This window comes from Lontra canadensis, unplaced genomic scaffold, assembly GCF_010015895.1.
Source record: "Lontra canadensis isolate GAN:19392208 unplaced genomic scaffold, GSC_riverotter_1.0 scaffold12, whole genome shotgun sequence".
Lineage (NCBI taxonomy): Eukaryota > Metazoa > Chordata > Mammalia > Carnivora > Mustelidae > Lontra > Lontra canadensis.
The window spans coordinates 9,921,140-9,940,610 of record NW_022631006.1 but is presented as its reverse complement, the minus strand read 5'-3'; the positions used below and the strand labels follow the sequence as shown (position 1 = coordinate 9,940,610).

The 19,471-nt window shown below is 40.2% G+C and overlaps 1 protein-coding gene across 3 annotated transcripts in view; it reads left to right on the top strand.

Moving 5' to 3' along the window:
* Positions 1-15,564, top strand: part of TMOD3 (tropomodulin 3) — a 76,798-nt gene extending 61,234 nt beyond the window's left edge. For all 3 annotated transcript variants that reach the window (XM_032856469.1, XM_032856470.1, XM_032856471.1), the window contains 5 exons: positions 4,836-4,966; positions 6,677-6,784; positions 9,869-10,012; positions 10,895-11,039; positions 14,791-15,564. In XM_032856469.1, the coding sequence (XP_032712360.1) occupies positions 4,836-4,966; positions 6,677-6,784; positions 9,869-10,012; positions 10,895-11,039; positions 14,791-14,825 (563 nt within the window). In that variant the 3' untranslated portion in view covers positions 14,826-15,564. The remainder of the gene's footprint in view (positions 1-4,835; positions 4,967-6,676; positions 6,785-9,868; positions 10,013-10,894; positions 11,040-14,790) is intronic.
* The last annotated feature ends 3,907 nt before the right edge of the window (positions 15,565-19,471 follow it).

Genomic DNA, 19,471 nt, shown 5'->3' with positions numbered 1-19,471 from the left:
TGTAAGTAGGGTGTAAAAGTCCCCTGCTAGAATTGTATTGTTATTGATTAGTTCTGTTAATGACTTTTATGTATATGGGTGCAGAAATATTTACTCTTGTCATATCTGCTTGTTAGGCTGTTCTCTTTATGATTATTTAATATCCTTCTTCATCTCTTGTTAAGTCTTTGTTTAAAAAGTCTGTTTTGTCCAGTATAAGTACTGCTACTCCCAGATTCTTTTTGACCTCTGTTTGCATAAGTGTTTCTCCATCCTCTCACTTTCAGTCTATGGGTGTCTTTAAGTCTAAAATGGGTCTCTTCCAAGCAGCATATAGATGGATCTTGTTTTTTTACCCATTCTTTGACTGTCTTTTGATTGGAGCATTCAGTCCATTTGCATTCAAAGTAATTATTGGATAGATATGCATTTATTGCCATTTTATTACTTGTTTTGTGATTCTGAAGATTTTTCCCTCTGATCATTTCTTGTCTCTTATAGTTTGCTGGTTTTCTTTAGTGATATATTTGGATTTTTCTCTTTATTTTTTTGTATATCCGTTAGGGGTTTTTGATTTGTGGTTATTATTAGGTATATAACATCTGCATATAGTCTATATTAAGTTGATGGTTGTTTAAGTTTGAACCCATTCTTTACTCCTCTCCTCCCCACCTTTTAGGTATATAGTGTCATATTTTACATCCTTTTATTTTGTGTGTTCCTTGACTGATTTTTTTTTTTACAGAAATAATTTTTTTAATTGCTTTTTGTGTTTCCTACTTTCATACTCTCATTTTTGGTCTTTCCTTTCCACTCAAAGAGTCCCCTTTAATAGTTCTTGCAGGGCAAGTTTAATAGTAATGAACTCCTTTAGTTTTTGTTTGGGAAACTCTTTATCTCTCCTGTTCTGGGTGATAGTCTTTCTGGGATAGAATATTCTTGGCTGTAAGTTTTCCCCATTCAGCACTTTGAATATATTATGCCACTCTCCTCTGGCTTGTAGAGTTTCTGCTGAAAAATCCCAGTAGCCTTAGGGGGTTTCCTTTGTATTGTAACTGTCTTTTGTCTTGCTGTTTTTAATATATTTTCTTTATCACTGTATTACTGTATTACTACTTAGTATATATCACTATATATTTTAATTACAATATGTCTTAGGGTGGACCTTCTTTGGTGATTTTGTTGGGGCTCTCTTTGCCTCCTGGATCTGGGTTTCTGTTTCCTTCCCTGATGAGGGAATTTTTCAGCTGTTATTTCTTCAGATAAATTCTCTGCCCCCTTTTCTCTCTTCTACTTCTGAGAACCCTGTAATATGAAGGTTATGTTTGATGGAGTCACTGAGTTCCCTATTTTTGTTTTGTGTAATTCTTTTTTCTCTCTTTTGTTCAACTTGATTACTTTCCATTGCTCTGTCATTTAGGTCATTAATTTGTCCTCTGCTTCTTCCATCTTGCTGTTCATTCCATCATGCATGCTTCTCATTTTGTTTTTTGAGCTCCTTATCTGTGGTATGTTATTCCTCACCTCTATGACAATGGTCTCACTGGTGTTTTCCACTCATTTCTCAAGTCCAGTGAGTATCCTTATGATCATTGCTTTAATTTTTCCATCAGGCATGTTGCTTTTATCTGTTTGCTTGGATCTCCTGCTGCGGCCTTGTTTTGTTCTTTCATTTGGGACAGATTCCTTTGTCTTCTCATTTGGTCTACGTCTCTGTGCCTGTTTCTCTGTGTTAGGAAAGTCAGCTGCATCTCCTGTTCTTCAGGGTAATGGCTTTATGAAGAGGTCTTGCAGTGGAGTGCCTAGGTGGCTCAGTTGTTGGGCATCTGCCTTCGGCTCTGGTCGTGATCCTGAGGTCCTGGGATCAAGCCCGGTGTAGGACTCTCTGCTCGGCGGGGAACCTGCTTCTCCCTCTCTCACTCCCCATGCTTGTATTCCTTTTCTTGCTGTCTGTCAAGTAAATAAATAAAATCATTTAAAAAAAAAAAAAAAAGACTTGTAGTGCCCTACCGTGTAGTGTGTCCACTGTTCCCCAGGGCTTGGTGCTTCTAGGATTGTCTCCAGTGTGTGTCGTGTGTGACGTGGTATTCTGTGCTGGCCACTTTATCCTTGTCTGGCCACTTTATCCTAGGCCAGTTGTCTACAGAGGTTCTCTTTGCCTATTGTGGGCATTTGGTCCCTGCCTGAATGTGGCACATTTGAACTAGATGTGCTCTGATCTGCTTATGAAATGAAACCTCTTACCACTATCACTGGAACTGAGGTCTTGCAAAACATGTGTGTCAGGAGACTTGGTATTGGCAGGAATTTTGGCTGGTCTTCTGGGCGAGGGGTTCTGCTGTGCTGGGATTGAGGCAAGTGTGGCAGGCCAGGGCCGATCTGCCAGAGAGCAAAGGGGCAGGACTTGGTGTAAGCAAATTAGGTAGTGAGTGTTTGGTCCTGTGCTTATGCTGAGAGGCAGAGGAGGGAAATTGCACCTGCCAATTCCTTTGTTCCTTGAGAGGTTTCCCTGTGTGCTGCTTCTCTGGGTCACACTCCGAGATGAGCAGCTAACCTCCCCACTGTGTGCTCTAGGCACTCTTCAGATTGCTGTTTCCATGCTGTATGTCCACAGAGTCTTTGCTTGCTTTCCCTCCAAGAGCAGCCCCAAAGTCCTCTGAGGTCTCCCACAGCCAAGTACACTGACCTTTAAAACTCTAACCTTTAAGCCTTCCTGGTTGCAAGAACTCCTGAAATTCAGGGCCCTTCTAACTTCCAGGCCAGTTGCTATGGGGATTCATTTTTCCCATGCACTCCCCTTTGTGCTAGTCTGTCTTTTACCCTTTGCAACTGTGGCTTCCTCTCCACTGCAGCGGCCATGATCTGTTTCTCTCCCAGACCAACTCTCCACACTTCCTACCTTCTTTGATGTGGCCTGTTCTCTGCCTTTAGTTGTGGAATCTGTTCTGCCAGTCTTCAGGTCAATTTCTGGAGTATTTAGGATGATTTGATAGTTACCTAGTTCTTATTTGTGGGACAGAATGAACCCAGGGTCCTCCTACTCTGCTACCATCTTCCCCTTGTGGTAACCTTTTACTCACTTCTCTGTCTCCTATGTTTCTCTAAACTATTATTTTCTAGTGGCTTACTCAGATTCAGGTACAATGTTTTGTTTTGGAGGGTTTGGTGGGGCAAGAGTGCTTCTTAGTGATTAAATCTCATTAGGAAGCCTATCAAGTCTAGTCATTCCTCTTTGGGGAATATGTCAAAATTCATCAGTGTGTTGAAATGTTAGTAGCCTGCCTGATCCATCACTTAAAGTCTCCCATAAGCCTTTCTTAATGGTTTCAGCATCCCATTTACTGGATCCATTACTTCATTCAGAAGCAGTGCTCTTTAAATGCACATACTCTGTGGAATGAGGAAGAAATCTTTTGGTTTTGTAAAATTCAGAATTGAGATAGAACTCATTCAGGTTTTTTTTTGTAGTGAGGAAGCTCTTCTCTAGCCCCCTTGATCTACAATCTTGAAGAAGATTACCTTGCTGAATTTAGGTGAGAGGGAGCCCACTCTGTCCTTTTAGCAGAACTCTGGGAGGAAGCTTATCCTTGTATAGAACCAAATTCTGCCTCCAGGCAGTCTATACCTGTTCTAACCTAGCCTTTCAGAACAGCTTGAAATTTCTCTATTCTTCTATAGGATAAATCTGAAAAAAAAAAATGAGCATACTTTCTTTTAATATATACATCCAGGCCAGATATATCCAGATCTTTCCACTTTCCTCAGGAAAATAATTTTCAGGCCATCATCTAAATTGATCTCATGATACTATGTGTGTATATGTGTAATAAATTTGAAAAGAACAAGGTACTCTTAGAGGGAATTTGTTCAGTATACTTTGGCTTTTTTTTTTTTTTTTAAGATTTTAATTATTTGAGAGAGAACCAAGAGCAGAGGGAGGGGCAGAGGGAGAGGGAGCAGACTCCCCACTGAGCAGGGAGCCTGATGCGGGGCTTGATTCCAGGATCCTGGGATCATGACCTGAGCTAAAGGCGGATGCTTAACTGACTGAGCCACGCAGGTGCCCCCAGTGTACTTCATCTTAAGATGAGTTTTGCTCCTAAAAGCTAGAGGAGGGCAGAAGGGAAGAACTAAGCCAGACAGTGACCCTTTCTGTCAATCTTTCTGTCAGTTGCTGTTAACTTTTTTGGGTCATTTGCCATGAATCTGATGCTATAGGTTTTCTCCCCAGAAAACTTATCCATTAAAATGTTTGCTTGTTACATGTGTTCATAGACCTTCACATACACATCAAAGTGTACTTAGACCTCATTAGAGGATTCAAGGCTCCTGGGTCCTCTTTCAGCTTTGCTTAGTAGTATTTTTGCCATGGATATGGATATGGTTTACACGGTGAAGGATTGGGGGATAGGAGTGAAGGAGGGCAGTAATTTGGGGGATTTCTGTCTTAGGAACTCTTCTGTGTACCATTATCTGTCTGTCTCCCCCTTCCCTATTCCTACTCATCCTTCCCTTTTTCCCATGCACAGTACTTGCCATAAGAGAAAGAGGTCACGTGTCCTTCATCACCTTACTCTTCTCACTGAGGCTGTGTTTCTTTAAGTCTGTGATTCGTACTGCCTTTATAGTAATTACCAGTTAAATCTCAGAGAAGATGATACGAGAGGATGGCATTTTATTTGAGTGCTTTAAATGTGTGTTAACACATGAAGGATCTTTTAGAAATTGTGGGGGAAAATTTTCTGGTTAGTTGTACTGAACATGCGTGTACGTGTGTGTTGTTTGCGTTAAGTTCATAAATGCATTCGCTGTAATAATGTCAGCCAGTGAAACTCTTGTTCTTTTTGTTCCTACAGATGTGGTAAAAGGTGAAAAGATTCTTCCAGTATTTGATGAGCCACCAAATCCAACCAATGTTGAAGAGAGTTTAAAGAGAATTAAAGAAAATGATGTTCATCTTATTGAAGTTAATTTGAATAATATAAAGGTATGTGTGCTAAGCAAACAATAAAGTTTTGACTTGCTTTAAGTAAGTTAGATTTAGGATGAGAGTTGGGCAGTTTTGATAAAGTGTGATTTTATAGTTCTGCAAGGTAAAGTCTTTGCTCCTAACAGTATGCTTAGATTCCTTTATATTTTAGAAATTAAAGTACAATATTTTTCTGACTTGCTTTTTTAAAGGTATCATATAAAAATGTAAACCCTACACACTGTCAGCATAAATCTTTCTGGCTTCCAAAGTACTGCCTACTTCTAAGAGCACTTAGTCTTTCGGGGTTTGTTTTTTTTTAAATCCGGTTTCTTGAGGTATTCCTTGTATTGAACCAGATTCTGCTATCTACTGAAATTCTGCCGATTCTGTGTACAGTTCGATGAGTTTTGACCAATGCAGAAGTTGTACAGCCACCACCATAGATGTGGAATATGTCAGTCCCTTTTATTGTCATTCTCTGCCCTCAGCTGTAGCCCCTGACCACTTGTTTCTGTTTTCTTTCCCTTCATTTGCCTTCCCCAGAATGTCCTATGAGTGGAATCAAATAGTATGAGCCTTTGAGTCTGGCTTCTTTCACTTAGCATAATGCATCTGGGATTCATCTGTGTGGTTTTGTATGTCAGTAGTTTGTTGAAGAGTATTCTGTTTTATGAATATGCTACAATTTTTTTTTATCCATTCCCTACTTGATAGACATATGGATTCCCTCTGGTTTAGAATGATTATAATAAAGCTGTTAAACACATCTGAACATGTGAACATATGTTTTCGTTTCTCTGGAGTAAACTGCAGTGGGCTATGTGGGATCTGGAGTTTTTAAAAAAATGCAGTGCTTCCTTGGAGTAAAGAAGAAATGAGTTAGGAGGGCATAGGGATGAGTAATTACCAAAGAGTAAATTCAGATTATCTCTTGAGTATTGTTCATTGTATAATAACTGCATTAAGAATCCCTCATTTAATTTTATTCTGTTTTTAAGAATTCCTCATTTTAAATCTTGATTTGTCGTTTAAATCTTGATTTAAATCTTGATAAGGGCTGAGAGAGAGCATCTGGGAATTATAAGAACCTAGGGAATAAGACCTCTGTGCTCCTTTAGCAGGTGTGCCTTCCTGTGAGCTGAAGAAAGCAAGCCTTGAGAAAAGCTAACATTCCTAGTTGATCACTAATTTTAATTTTTAAAAACTTCAGTCCTCACATAACTAAATCAACAGGTAATGATCTGGAAATAACCAGGCTACAGGGAATTGTAGTGTTGGTAATGAAGGGAGAAATCAGTGCCTTCTAGAACTGTATCTTTCCACATTTCAGGTAGTGTAGGGTTAATCTCTCTTATTATAGCTTAAACTAAGTGACATCTCTTCCTTCGTAGAAAAGTGGATCCATTTTGAATACTCAGGTGTTGGCGTCTTATAATCCAAATAGTTAAGTAGAATAATGATGCTAGAGTAATGATGATATATACTCTCCTCTAGGTCAGCAGTTTGTGCAAATGTACCATAACAGAGAAATCAAGTAACTATGACGGAGGCTGTTTGACTTCCTTTGTAGAATAAATGTTTTGTTTATATAATTTTTTTCTCCCCACCCCCTTGTATAATTTCTGAGTACATTTAATGAAAAAAAAGTAAGTACAAACACATTTGATTAATGGACTGAATTTCTTAAAAACTAAAATGTCATATTTCACATGATTTTCTTCCAAGAATATCCCAGTTCCAACTCTAAAAGATTTTGCAAAAGCTTTGGAAACCAACACACACGTGAAGCATTTCAGTCTTGCAGCCACACGGAGCAATGACCCCGTCGCTGTTGTAAGTAAGCTGCTACTGATAGTAGTGAAATAGTGACTATGGTATGGTACAGAAGTGGCTCAACCGATCTTATGATGAAGATTTACTCTCTTTTCAGTTGATGTTTAGCTCACTGTTAGGCAAGACATTATTTACTCTTTTATGTTTATTTTTTCCTGTATTTCTTCCCTATAATTTTAAAAACCGTAAGTGAAGTCATGCAATATATACTGTTTTGTAACTTATTTTTTGCTGAACAATATACGTTAGAGATCTTTCATATCACTACGTAAAGTTCAACACCATTCTTTTAACATCTGCAGAGGATTCCATTTATGACCTACAGTGCTGGATTTTGTCAAATGCTTTTAATGTGTGTATTGAGATGATCATGTGGTTTTTATCCTTTATTAATATGGTATATTCATTGATTAACTTTTGCCTGTTAAGCCAACCTTGCATTCCTGAGGTTAATCCCACTTGATCATGGTATGAACCTTTATCTGCACTTCGCTTTGAGGACATCACTATCTTTGATTCTCCTCTCTCCCTTGACTGGATGTCCCTTCTCTGGTTCCTCCTCATCTTCCCCACCACTAAGCATCTGAATGGCCTGGGGCTCAGTCCAGGTCTTCTTTGTCCACTTTCTGGATGATGTCACTCTGTTTCATTGCTGTGTGTTATCTCTGTATGCTTCAGACTCCCAGCATTGTTATCCCCAGTTCGTACCTCTCTCCTGAACTATGTGCTCATGTCCACCTCCTTAACCCCTTGCTTGGCTGTCTAACAGGCATCCCATATGGTCCCAAACTCCTATCTTCCACTCATACCCGCTCCTCTACCATTTTTTCCTGTCTCAGTAAATGACAACTTCATTCGTTCATTTGCTCAAGACAAAAGGAAATGGAGTTACCCTTGACTTCCCTTTCTCACAACCTTAAATACATATCCAAGCTTGTCTTCCAAATATTCCAGAATCTAACCATTTCTCACCATTTTCTCAACTACCGTGTTGGTTGGTCTAACTCAGCGTCTTCTCATCTGGATTATTGTGATCACCTCCTCACTGAGCTGCCTGTGTCTGTCTTTCCCACCTCAAAGCCAGCCTTTTTTTTTTTTTTTTAAAGATTTTATTTATTTCTTTGACACAGAGAGATCACAAGTAGGCAGAGCAGGACAGAGAGAGCGAGGGGGAAGCAGGCTCCCTGCCGAGCAGAGAGCCCAATGCGGGGCTCGATCCCAGGAGCCTGGGATCATGACCTGAGCTGAAGGCAGAGGCTTAACCCACTGAGCCACCCAGGCGCCCCTCAAAGCCAGCCTTTTTTACATAGCATCAAAAGTGATTCATTTATTTGAGACAGAGTGAGAGAGCACGATCTGGGATAGGGGCGGGAGGGTAGAGGGAGAGAAAAGCACACTGCCTGCCAAGCAGGGAGCCTGATGCGGGGCTCAATCCCCCAACCCTGGGATCATGACACAAGCCGAAGACAAGTGCTTAACTGACTGAGCCATCAGGATACCCCCAAAAGTGTTCTTTTAAAAACTTGTTTAGTTACCTCATTCTTTTTTTTTTAAGGTTTTATTTCCTTATTTGACAGAGATCACAAGTAGGCAGAGAGGTAGGCAGAGAGAGGGGAATCAAGCTCCCCGCTGAGCAGAGAGCCCGATGTGGGGCTCAATCCCAGGATCCCGGGATCATGGCTCGAGTGGAAGGCAGAGGCTTAACCCACTGAGCCACCCAGGCGCCCCTAGTTACTTCATTCTTATACTCAGAACCCTTCAGCAGCTCAGTCCATTTGTCTAATAATAAAAATCATGATCCTTCAGTAGTCTTATAATCCTTTACTTGCCCCATTTTTTTCCTTTTTAATATTTATTTGAGAGAGAGAGGAAAGGACAGAAGGAGAGGGAAAGAGAGAATCTCAAGCAAGAATCCCCGGCTAAGCACAGAGTCTGATGCAGGGCTTATCTTCTGACCCAAGATCAGACCCGAGCTGAAACCAAGAGTCAGGCTCCACTACTTGCGCTTTCTTTCATTCAACTATAGACATACAGCCTCTTACTCTTCCTCAGACGTGTGATGCATGCCTCTGATGCAAGGCCTTCCCTCTTGTTTCTCCTGCCTTGTTTCGCCTTTCATATTTAACATGAAATATCGATGTGAAATGATATCTCACATTGTTTTATGTCACCACTTTGAGCCATTGCTCCAGCGTCACCTTCCTGGTGAGGCCTTTCCTGACCACACCTGTCCCCAGCACTCTCCGTCTACCCTATTTTCTTTCTCTGTAGCTCTGTTTACTATCTAACGTTGTATTTTGGTTATTGTCCACTCGCTCCCCACTAAAATATAAGTTCCATCAGGCAGAAACGTGTATGTTCTATTTCTAAATCTTCAGAGCAGTACTTAATCAAATAATCAGCCACCAGTAATATTTGAAGAAATGTATACACATTTCATTTGTATGTACAATTGTATGTACAATACAAATGGATAAGGGATTTGTTCCACGTAGCTAGTTGTCACTAATGAAACGTATACACGTAGAGATACCTGTCTCAAGTTCTTTCTAGTATCTCTGTCCTCTTTTGCCTTTTAACTTGACTCTGTGTTCTGGTAATCTGTGAGCATTTCTCACCTTCTGCCTTAGGCATCCCTTCCCATCTCAGCCTCAAAAATCAGTCCATAATTTATCTTCATTTTTGCTACACAATAAACCAGCTGCAGTAGGACCCAAGTAAGAAAAGATGTTCCAAAGAGACCTTGATGAAGTTAGTCCTACACAGGAACTGAGAGAAAGTGTGAGAGAGACAGGAGAAAGGAGGGAGTAGGGTAGGAGTGAACATAACAGTGTGAAAAGCATCAGAGAATATTACCAACAGAGGATTACGTGTGACAAATCTAAATACCATGACAGAGCATGTGTGAAAAATAGGTATGAGGCCTATGAGGTTGTGTGTCAGCCTAAAACAGTCTAATGAGAAACATCAGAGCAGTTCTGCTAATTACGGCAGGTAGAATATATGTATTTTGTTTACGGCAGGTAGAATATATGCTGGGTACTGTCAATTTTTATCTCTAAATATTTTCTTTATAACTTCTAGGCTTTTGCAGATATGCTGAGAGTAAACAAAAATTTGAAGAGCTTAAATATAGAGTCCAACTTTATTACAGGAGTTGGGATTCTAGCCCTGATTGATGCTCTAAGAGATAATGAAACCCTGGCCGAGCTCAAGATTGACAATCAGGTCAGTGTTCTACAGCAGTAACTGAGGAAGCCGTGGAGGGGTTGGGGACTCAGGAGGCAGGTGGAAGGGGGGCATTTGGGGTAGGTGGTGGCCTGAAAGGAGATGAGGACATTTGAAGCATCCAGAATGTTAACATCCTGAGTATGGGTTTGAACATATTCATAGAGTTGTGCAGCCATCGCCATTAATTTCAGAACGTTTTCATCACCCTTCCCGCCCGCCCTGGCAACCATTAACCCTTCCGTCTCTGCACATTTGCCTACAAACGGAATGATACAATATGCGGTCTTTGTGTCTACCTTCTTTCACTTAGCGAAATATTCTGCAGGTCCGTCCATGTTGTGATATGTATCGGTAGTTATTCTCTTTGATGCCTGAATAATCTATTACATGTGAGTTGTTTCTACTTTTTAAATATTGGGAATGATGCTGATATGAACGTTCATATACAAGTTTTTATATGAACATAGGTTTTCATTTCTCATGGGTACATACCTAGGAGTGGAATTGCAAAGTCATGTGGTCGGTAACTCTGTGTTTAACTTTCTGAGGAATGGCCGAGTTGTTTTCCACAGCAACGGCACCATTTCGCACTTGTACCAGCATCTGTGAGCTTCCCAATTTTCCCACATTCTGGCCAACACTATAATCATCTCATAATAATGGGTATGAAGTGGTATCTCCTGGCAATCCAGTTTTTTGGTGTCTGTAGAAACATATACTGAGCTTCAAAATGTTGTTTCTCCTGTGTAAGTATGTTGTAAGAATTGGGAAAATTTAAAGAGACCAGCAAAATCAGCATTTACCTGAATGTCTTAGTCTTGACTTACCTTGAAAAGTATTTTGATCTAACTTATTAATACTATTCTTTAATTATTCCAGAGGCAGCAGTTGGGAACAGCCGTAGAATTGGAAATGGCCAAGATGCTTGAGGAAAATACAAATATCCTTAAATTTGGATATCAGTTTACACAGCAGGGACCCCGGACCAGGGCAGCTAATGCTATAACAAAAAACAATGACTTGGGTAAGACAGATGCATTTCAAATCGAATTTCTGAATTGTATCATTAAGCTAATGTATTAGAGGGACTTTTTTTTCCAGTAAGTTTCAACACGGAATTTTGGGCCTTTGTTTTTAAAATCTGCACTGCCCTTTTTATATTGAATGAATTAGAGTTCAGTTTAAGCACAGTTGTAGTGATTACTGGGTTCATGGGTGAAATTCTCCTGAAACGAACATTTCACAGCTTTAAGCTAACAGTTTTCTACTAGAAACATAAATGCATCTTGGAACAAAAATTTTGTTTTCAGTTACAAGTTGCCTCTTGGAGCTATTAAAGATTTCAACATTTCAGGAAACTTTTTTGCCCTTTTTATCAAACAGGCCTACATAGAAATTCGTTTTTACATATAAAATATGGCTTATAGTTTCGATCCAAGTTTTATAGCATGTGGCATGTAAGTGTCTGCTGTCCTCACCGGCCTCCCGAACACCGTTACTGGGCAGTTTGTCTTCTTGCTGCATACTCCTACTGAAAATACTGCTGAGGCTTATGTTTCTGTTTGAAATAAGTTTTTCCAGCCAAGGCTGAATTAAAGAATATGATGCTTATAATTTTGTTTCTACATGTTTCCAATAATTGACTCTTCTTTTAAGTTTGGTGTTTGTCATTGAAATATTTTTAAAGATGTGTTTAGACAAGAATTAAAGTAAGACTTCTTAAAGAAAGTAACACTTCAAAGTGATGCAGTTCTTTTAAACTTCAGCTATTTGTGTTTGCATTCTTTAAAGGTTTCTAAAGCAAAGAAGTTATACCTTCCTTCTCTCAACCCAAATTACTGTGAAGAGTGTTAGTTCAAACCCTGTCTATCCCTTGATGACTTCGTTTCTCACAGAAGATTTTAGTCTCTTGCATTTTAGAAATTTGGTGTGTTTGGTGTGCTGTTGATTCTCAGTGTAACTTGCAAAGTCATGCTAATTACATGGAGAATCAACACTATACCAAAAGATGAGAGAACACATGCAAAATACTTCCTGGGCTGCTTCATGTTGACACTGTGCCGCTGAGTGGGTGTCCACGGCCATGTGTAATAGAGGAGGCGGAGGCCATGTTGAAGGTGTGGTCTGAAGGGAAACCGAAGTGAGAGAAAGCAACAGCTTTGTGTAGATAGCTCTGGAGACGCCCCCCCCCCCCCAACCTCGTGCTCGTTCTTTCTGAGCCAAGCCAGAGATTCAAACATGAGATGAGAATAGGAACTTTCCTGGAGTGGGGAAGTACATGGATCAAACCTCACATTTGGGATCAAGGTAGTTATTTATATGCTGAGAACAGCATGCAGACTGTAAAAACGGACTCTCATTGCTGGCTGCTGCCTCCAGAGTAAACTTGCAGAAGTACTTGCTTCTGGAAGCTAACACAGCAGATAAAAAGGCAGTGCTGGTAGTAGGCACTAAAATTAGATGGGAAGAAACTTAGTTTCTTCAGATTTTTTGGCAGGAGCATTTGAGAGCCATTATTGACCATTGGATGCTTGATTAAAATGAACTTAAAAAAAAACCCATATTTTTTATTCTTCTAGAGATTGGATGTGAGGTTAGAATTTATTTGTAGTTGATCATAAAGTATTGAGAACTTCTGTTAGTGGAGTGGGTTTTAGAAAGAAATTGCCAAAAAATTATTAATAGGTGGGACACCTGGGTGGCTCAGTCGGTTGAGTATCTGCCTTCGGCTCAGGTCATGATCCCAGGGTCCTGGGATCGAGCCCTGCAGCAGGGAGCCTGCTTCTCTCTCTGCCTGCCACTCCCTCTGCTTGTGCTGACAAATAACTAAAACCTTTTAAAAAATGAATTAATAGGGCCAAATTTATGAGCCTCTCATCTAGCAGCTGAACCGAGAAATTGCTGGTAGCAAGTAGGCACTGAGTAAGGAAGAAGAGTCCGACCTGGTTCTTGGCCCCGTCTTCTGCCATGAGTGCTCCCAGCACCCTCTGCTCATTTCCCAGACCTACGTTTTGGTCTTGGCACACAGGTCAAGGCGGCAAGCATCAAGACCCTGTGCTCGTACCGGCAGTCTGGCATGTAGCTGCCAGAAAGACCTCAAAGATCAAAATTTGAAACATACACTCCCCAGGCATCTAGTTTTTCTTCATCTTGCACATGGGGCTGTATCAGATCTTTAGTGTTGATTCTGATGTCTTACCTCTCATAGTTTCCTGTTTGTTGAAATAATCCTACCTACTCCCATCTCTCCAGCTACGAAGTGTCCTACCTGCGAGCAGCCGACAGGGTCCACAGCACACGTGCAGTATTTATGTGAACTCTGAGTGTCGTATTACTGTCCTCACGCCAGCTAACCACATCATTTCCAACCTTTTGGTCTGCTCCCTTCTGTCACAGACCTCCTTTACATGTGTTACTTATGACATGCATTTTAATATCTGAAATGCTCTGCCAATAACATGTAAACCCTCCTGCAATTCAACATTCACTTGGAAAGAATCTACCCAAAAGGGTTAATTGGGCTTGTCTTTCAAGAAAGTGTTTCTGTATTTTTCAGAGATCTATATATATGAGTCAGGTTTGTACTTGAGGACTTAAGTCCCGGATTTTTCCCCTTAATATTTCAGTAAACATGCAAGACTTGCTTTTTGTTAACATGTACTAAAATTAGAGTAAGGGTTGTACTCAGCTAGCAGAAGAATGCTCATGGGAGCTTGATACTTCAGTTCTCCCAGGTTTTGCTTTCTAGCTAGCACCCATCCAATGGCTGGACAAGCTTTTTTGCACATCATTTGAATGTCTGCTTGAAGATCCTAGCCTACCATCACCGAGTATGGCCTACTAGTTTGGGGTCACCAGTCTGTGAAGCAGCCGAGGGTTCCTGAGACGTACGCACCTTTCTTTTGCTCCGTCCACTACACTAGTTCACTGATCACTTTGGTGGCCAGAGCTTATTACGTTCGCCAGACAGGATCTCACCACATTACTAGGGGCTGAGGCGTGCATCACTTCGTATTTTGTTGTTTTGTCAGAGCACGGTTGATTTTGTAGGAGACAGCAGAAGGAAAATTTGGAGAACAGTACCAAGTCACTTACCTTTAAAATGATAAAAATATTTTTGTTCTTTCACAAACTAAGGAAATGGGTTGTCCGAAGAGCATGGAAGTCGTTATTTTTAATATGTTCTAATCCCAGCTGAGTGTGACTTCAGAATTTAACATAGTAATTTATAAGTCATTGTCGTAACAGGTATCAGTTTTTTTTTTTTTTAAGATTTTATTTATTTGACAGAAAGAGAGAGAGATCACAAGTAGGCAGAGAGGCAGGCAAAGGCGGGAGGCAGGGGGAGCAGGCCCCCTGCTGAGCAGAGAGCCCGACGTGGGACTCGATCCCAGGATCCTGAGATCATGACCTGAGCCCAAGGCAGAGGGCTTAACCCACTGAGCCACCCAGGTGCCCACAGGTATCAGTTTTTTAAAAATAACAAATAAGACGGGCGCAGTGACGTGAAAGTGAATGTGGAGCAGTGCTATAGACTTCCCCGCTCCCGTGGGGGCTCAGCAGAGTGGAGGACATGTGCTTCGCATGCCCAAGCCCCTCAGTTCTCAACACATGGCAGTGATGAAGGATGTGAATTTATTTTAATGGCTTATGAACAACAAATGGATATTTCATTTCTGTACAGCTCTAACTGGATCGTACAGAAACTTGTTCCTTACAATTAACGTTGTACAAAGTAACTGGGATTTTTAACATACTTTCTTTTTTTCTCACAGTTCGCAAAAGACGAGTCGAAGGAGACCACCCCTAAGTCCACCAAGATCCAATCTTTGGGAAACTTGAAGAGGTTACTGGGAGCTCATGGTGGTGATGTCAGATGTAAGATTTTCCTGGGTAGAAGGGAAGAGACTGGAAATCTTTTTTTTTTTTTTTTTTTTTTAACTACATGTATCTTTTTTCTAGTTTATGTTGTTAACAGTTTCAAATTGTAAAATCAATAGTAGGTGGTATTTTGTATTTTAGAACATTTGTTCTTTCTGCTAAAATCAATTTTAATTTAGCTTAATTAAATGGATTGTGAGGAGTCACGAGTTAAAAAGTACAATTGTGAAAGAAGTTTAGGAAATCATTTATGTAGAATACTATGAACGGTTTAAGGACCAATCTTTTTTAAATCATAAAGGGACCTAATAGAAGAATTGCCTTTGCACCTGTTAGGTACAAGACCCTCATCAGAGCTTTCTTTCCTTATCCCATCGCATGGAGCCCTTTCCCTGTTTTAGAATACATGAACTTGACAAGAGTGTGCTTTCTGTTTCTATCAAGAAAGCAAAATGCCAGAATTTTAAACCGAGGACTCAAAACCTGGCCCTCTGTTCAGGAGTACAAGCCCATCTCTGGGAGAGAGAAAGGGGCCTCCTGCCTCCTGCAGGTCACTGCACCCGCCTGATGGGTGTGAGCCAGCAACATCTAGACTTATTTAAACACAGTCACCAGCTTGGCCGGGTTACGTACTTTGTTCAAAAGTAGAGTTGTGTCTAAATTTATTATAGTTTTTTATTTTAATTGGGCATAATTAAATTTTTGTGTAACTTAAAATTTTGTGAAAGCTCATAGTCAAAAGCATCTAAATAGGCAAGCTGTTTTCTGCTCTGTAAAAGAGCCAGCTCTTGGTTATTTAAGAAAAAAGAAGGCTGTTATTAAACACGTGAAATCAAAGATGATAAACGTGATGGAATTTGCGTCTGAGGCACATGCAAAAAGGTCACTGAAACTGATGATTATTCTAAAGTAAGGGAGCATCTGGCCTGAGCAGACATTAGCTGTAGCACTGCATTGAGAGAATTTGTGCGTGCTCTGCAGGATCGCAGAGATGGTCGTGACTCACCTCGTGACGCTTGCTAGGAACTGTCCAGCCAGTAAGGGATACTGTCCTTCATAAAGCTAATGTTTATTACGTTTCCTTTCATCGTATACTGTTTTGTCCACATTGTGTAAAAGTAATCTCTCATGAGAAGAGTTTCTTCCTACTGCCCATGCTCACAGCATTCAAATGATCACGTGAACAGTGTACTCGTGCAGGCCGCCTCCTGCACAGGCAGAGAGACGGGATTCGGACCTGGATTCCGGCGCTGTTTCAGGGCAGCCCCTGGAGCAGAAGATGGCAGAGCCATCCCAGCTGCAAGAGACAGGCAGGAAGAAATCGGGAGTATCCTGACACCAGAATTCAGGCCTGGCTGCATCACTTACAGGGAATAAAGGGAAGAATCCCATTTAAGAGTGGGGGATAGGTAGGTTGATTCTTTAAAGAAGAGTTTTTGAAATTGAATTACAAAGTGTCACCCCTTTGGCTTGGGCTGGACGGTGTACTTTAATGAGCCAGGCGGCATCTCGTGTCTGCTGATAAGCCTTCTCCACGGGTGAATGCTTCCCTCGTAAGAATTGGTTGTCTTTATTTTTTTCTGAGTCAGTATCCAGTGTTTCAAAGGGGCCAAAAATGGACTTTGCACTATTCCCTTTTAGTTAGAAACCACTGATACTCTTTTTTAAAGTTAGCAAGTATTTCTGTCTCTTCATACACAGCTTTGGAGATATACTCGATTCTAGAGACTGCTCACCTGCCACAGGGTGGGGAGCGAGCACGCAGCAAGGGTCGCCACTACGCTAACAGCAAGGCCTCCTTGCTTGCACTGTGCTGGAAGTCGGTGAACTGAGAACTATGTTACCCCTTCTACCACATGTTGTTTAAATATAGGTTGGTGGGGCCCTACCTAGTATGTATATCGTACTTATGGGTAATATCTTTTTCAATTATGACTTACCGAAGTATGAAGCAGTGTTTTGCTTGTACCATAACAGTTCGTTAAGAAGTTAAAACATTTTTTCATAATTATCTTTAAAGATGACCATTTATCCAATTGAATACAGAAAATGAAGAATTATAAGGGAGAAAAGTGATATTTACTTTGATCTTTAAGATTCTGGCACCTCTTAACCATTTAGTAACTTACAGTATTTCTACATAGCTTTAAAATGTTGTAATATGGGGCGCCTGGGTGGCTCAGTGGGTTAAAGCCTCTGCCTTCAGCTCAGGTCATGATCCCAGGGTCCTGGGATCGAGCCCCTCAGCCGGGAGCCTGCTTCCCCCTCTCTCTGCCTGCCTCTCTGCCTACTTGTGATTTCTCTGTCAAATAAATAAATAAATGTGTATTAGGGTTCTGAAATAGTCTTAATTTTTAAACCAAAGATTTTGTAAGACCTTAAAACATTCTATAGGCTAACCAATTTAAACATATCTGGTTATCAAATCAAAGAATACTCTTTACACTTTTAAATTGCTTTTTTAAAATCTTTTAATTTCCCATTTTGTACAATTTTACATTCATATTTGTCTGAAGTTGATTTTGCAAGTATGTCTACATGAAATTGTATGTATTGAAAAAAGCAATATTAATACTGATATTAAAATGCATTTTGGTGCTATAAACTTTTAGCTTAAATCTAGTAGAAGTCTTAAGTATACATAAAATACATTTCGTAAGGGTGCCTGTCATTTAGAAGACCAAATAAACATTCTGTGTTTAAAAAAAACCCAGCCGATTGTTAGAGAGCTCAAGGAGAATTATCTCATTAAATTGCCAATTCCTGTTATTTGAATGAAGTAACCCACACGCTCATTTTGTGCAGTAGGTGCACTCTGGAAAAGTTAATGTAAATACAACTTTGTAAATTGTTTTTTCTTTGACAGTATCTGATGTATTTTCACTGAAAAAGGGGATTCCATGGTATAATAAAAATTAGAAAAATGCTTTGATAAAATGTTAGTCATGTTCTGTTGTGCATTTTATTTAATCCTTGCTGCCATTAAAATAAGATGAGATTGATGAGGCGTCATAAAATCTGCTATTTTGGGTTCTGTACTCACAGGGCACATCTCCCTTGCCCTTACCTTTTGGTGTCAGGACACACAGGCACCTCCCCACGGACGGAGGGTGATACGCTCTCCCGGATCCCCAGCAGCTGCCATACTCTGCGAGTTCAGTCTTGGCCCTTCGCCCCTTCATCACAGCGCCCCTTCACTCTTTCCAAACAACGTTTTTCTAATATTACTGATATAATTAACATATAACTGTATTAGCTGAAGGTAGGTAACATGATGTGACATACGTATATATCGCGAAATATCTACCCCAAGTTTAGTTAACATCCATCCCTCACGCAGTTAGAAACGATGATTCTTCCTGCGGTGAGAACTTATAGGATCTACTCTCAGCAACTTTCCAGATCTGTAATACGGCATCGTTAACTGGGGTCACCATGCTGTCCTCAGGGTTTAGGGTTTGTTCATCAAGCTTCTAGCTCTGACCACCTCCACGGTGTCTTCCATGCCCCACCCCTGCCTCGGGCAACCACCAGGCTATTCTAGGCCTGAGGTCAGTATTTTTAAATAGTCAAATAAATGAGATCATACAGTATTTGTCTTTCTCTGGCTTAGTTCACTTAGTGTAATGCCTTGACGGCCACTTCACTTGTGCATAGTATTAGCTGAACACAAGGATCCCATGGGAACCAAATACACAATGTACCAGAACCACTCCTGTTGCCCTTGGACAAGGGTTTGAGTTCTTGGATCTAACCATCTATCAAACTGTCTTCACTGTCAGCTCTGACAGGTCATCTTTCTAGATCATTCTCACTGTAAGACTTGCTTACCAAAGAAATGCTTCACTATTTTTAAATTCAGAAAATGTATTTATAAGCAGAGTTTATATTTTTACATCATTGTAATTTGGTCCTTCTATTCTGCATTAGAATTTAGCTCCATAAGTCTTGTTACTCAAATATTACTTATATTAAATATACTGATAAATAAAGCTTGATTCATAACAGTGAAGTTTCTTTTGAAGATTATGTACTATAGGCATTTAGAACTTTCATCATACTGAAATAATTTCAATAAAGTTTATCAAAAATTCTATAGACTTGAACTTCTTGAAATTTCCCATTAGTTCTTATGTTCTAAACTTTCTAACATAACCCTTCAGGGACAAGCTTATTTCCTGTAGTTATTCTATCCCAGTCTGTTACATTAAGCCATATAAAATTGTCAATACTTGACCATCTTTACACTTAAAAATAATAATTTCCTATTGTTGAAATACCTTCAGTACTTGGTCTGGCCATAAAAGTGAATTGACAAAAGGGAAGAAACAGTCTTACTGACCTGACTCTGAGCCAATCCTACCAATAAACTAAAGATGATTTTTACAGCAAAGCACTCTCTTACCAGTCACCCAAATCCACCAAGCAAAAGAGAAAATCTGTGAAATGTGTTCTAATGGGTTTGAGCAATCTTTTAGGGATAAGTGTCAGATAATTTAAAAATTTCAGAATTCTGAAACAGGGGAATGAAGACCTTCCCGTTGCATCTTTAATGTTGGCTGGCCTCCCAGGGAT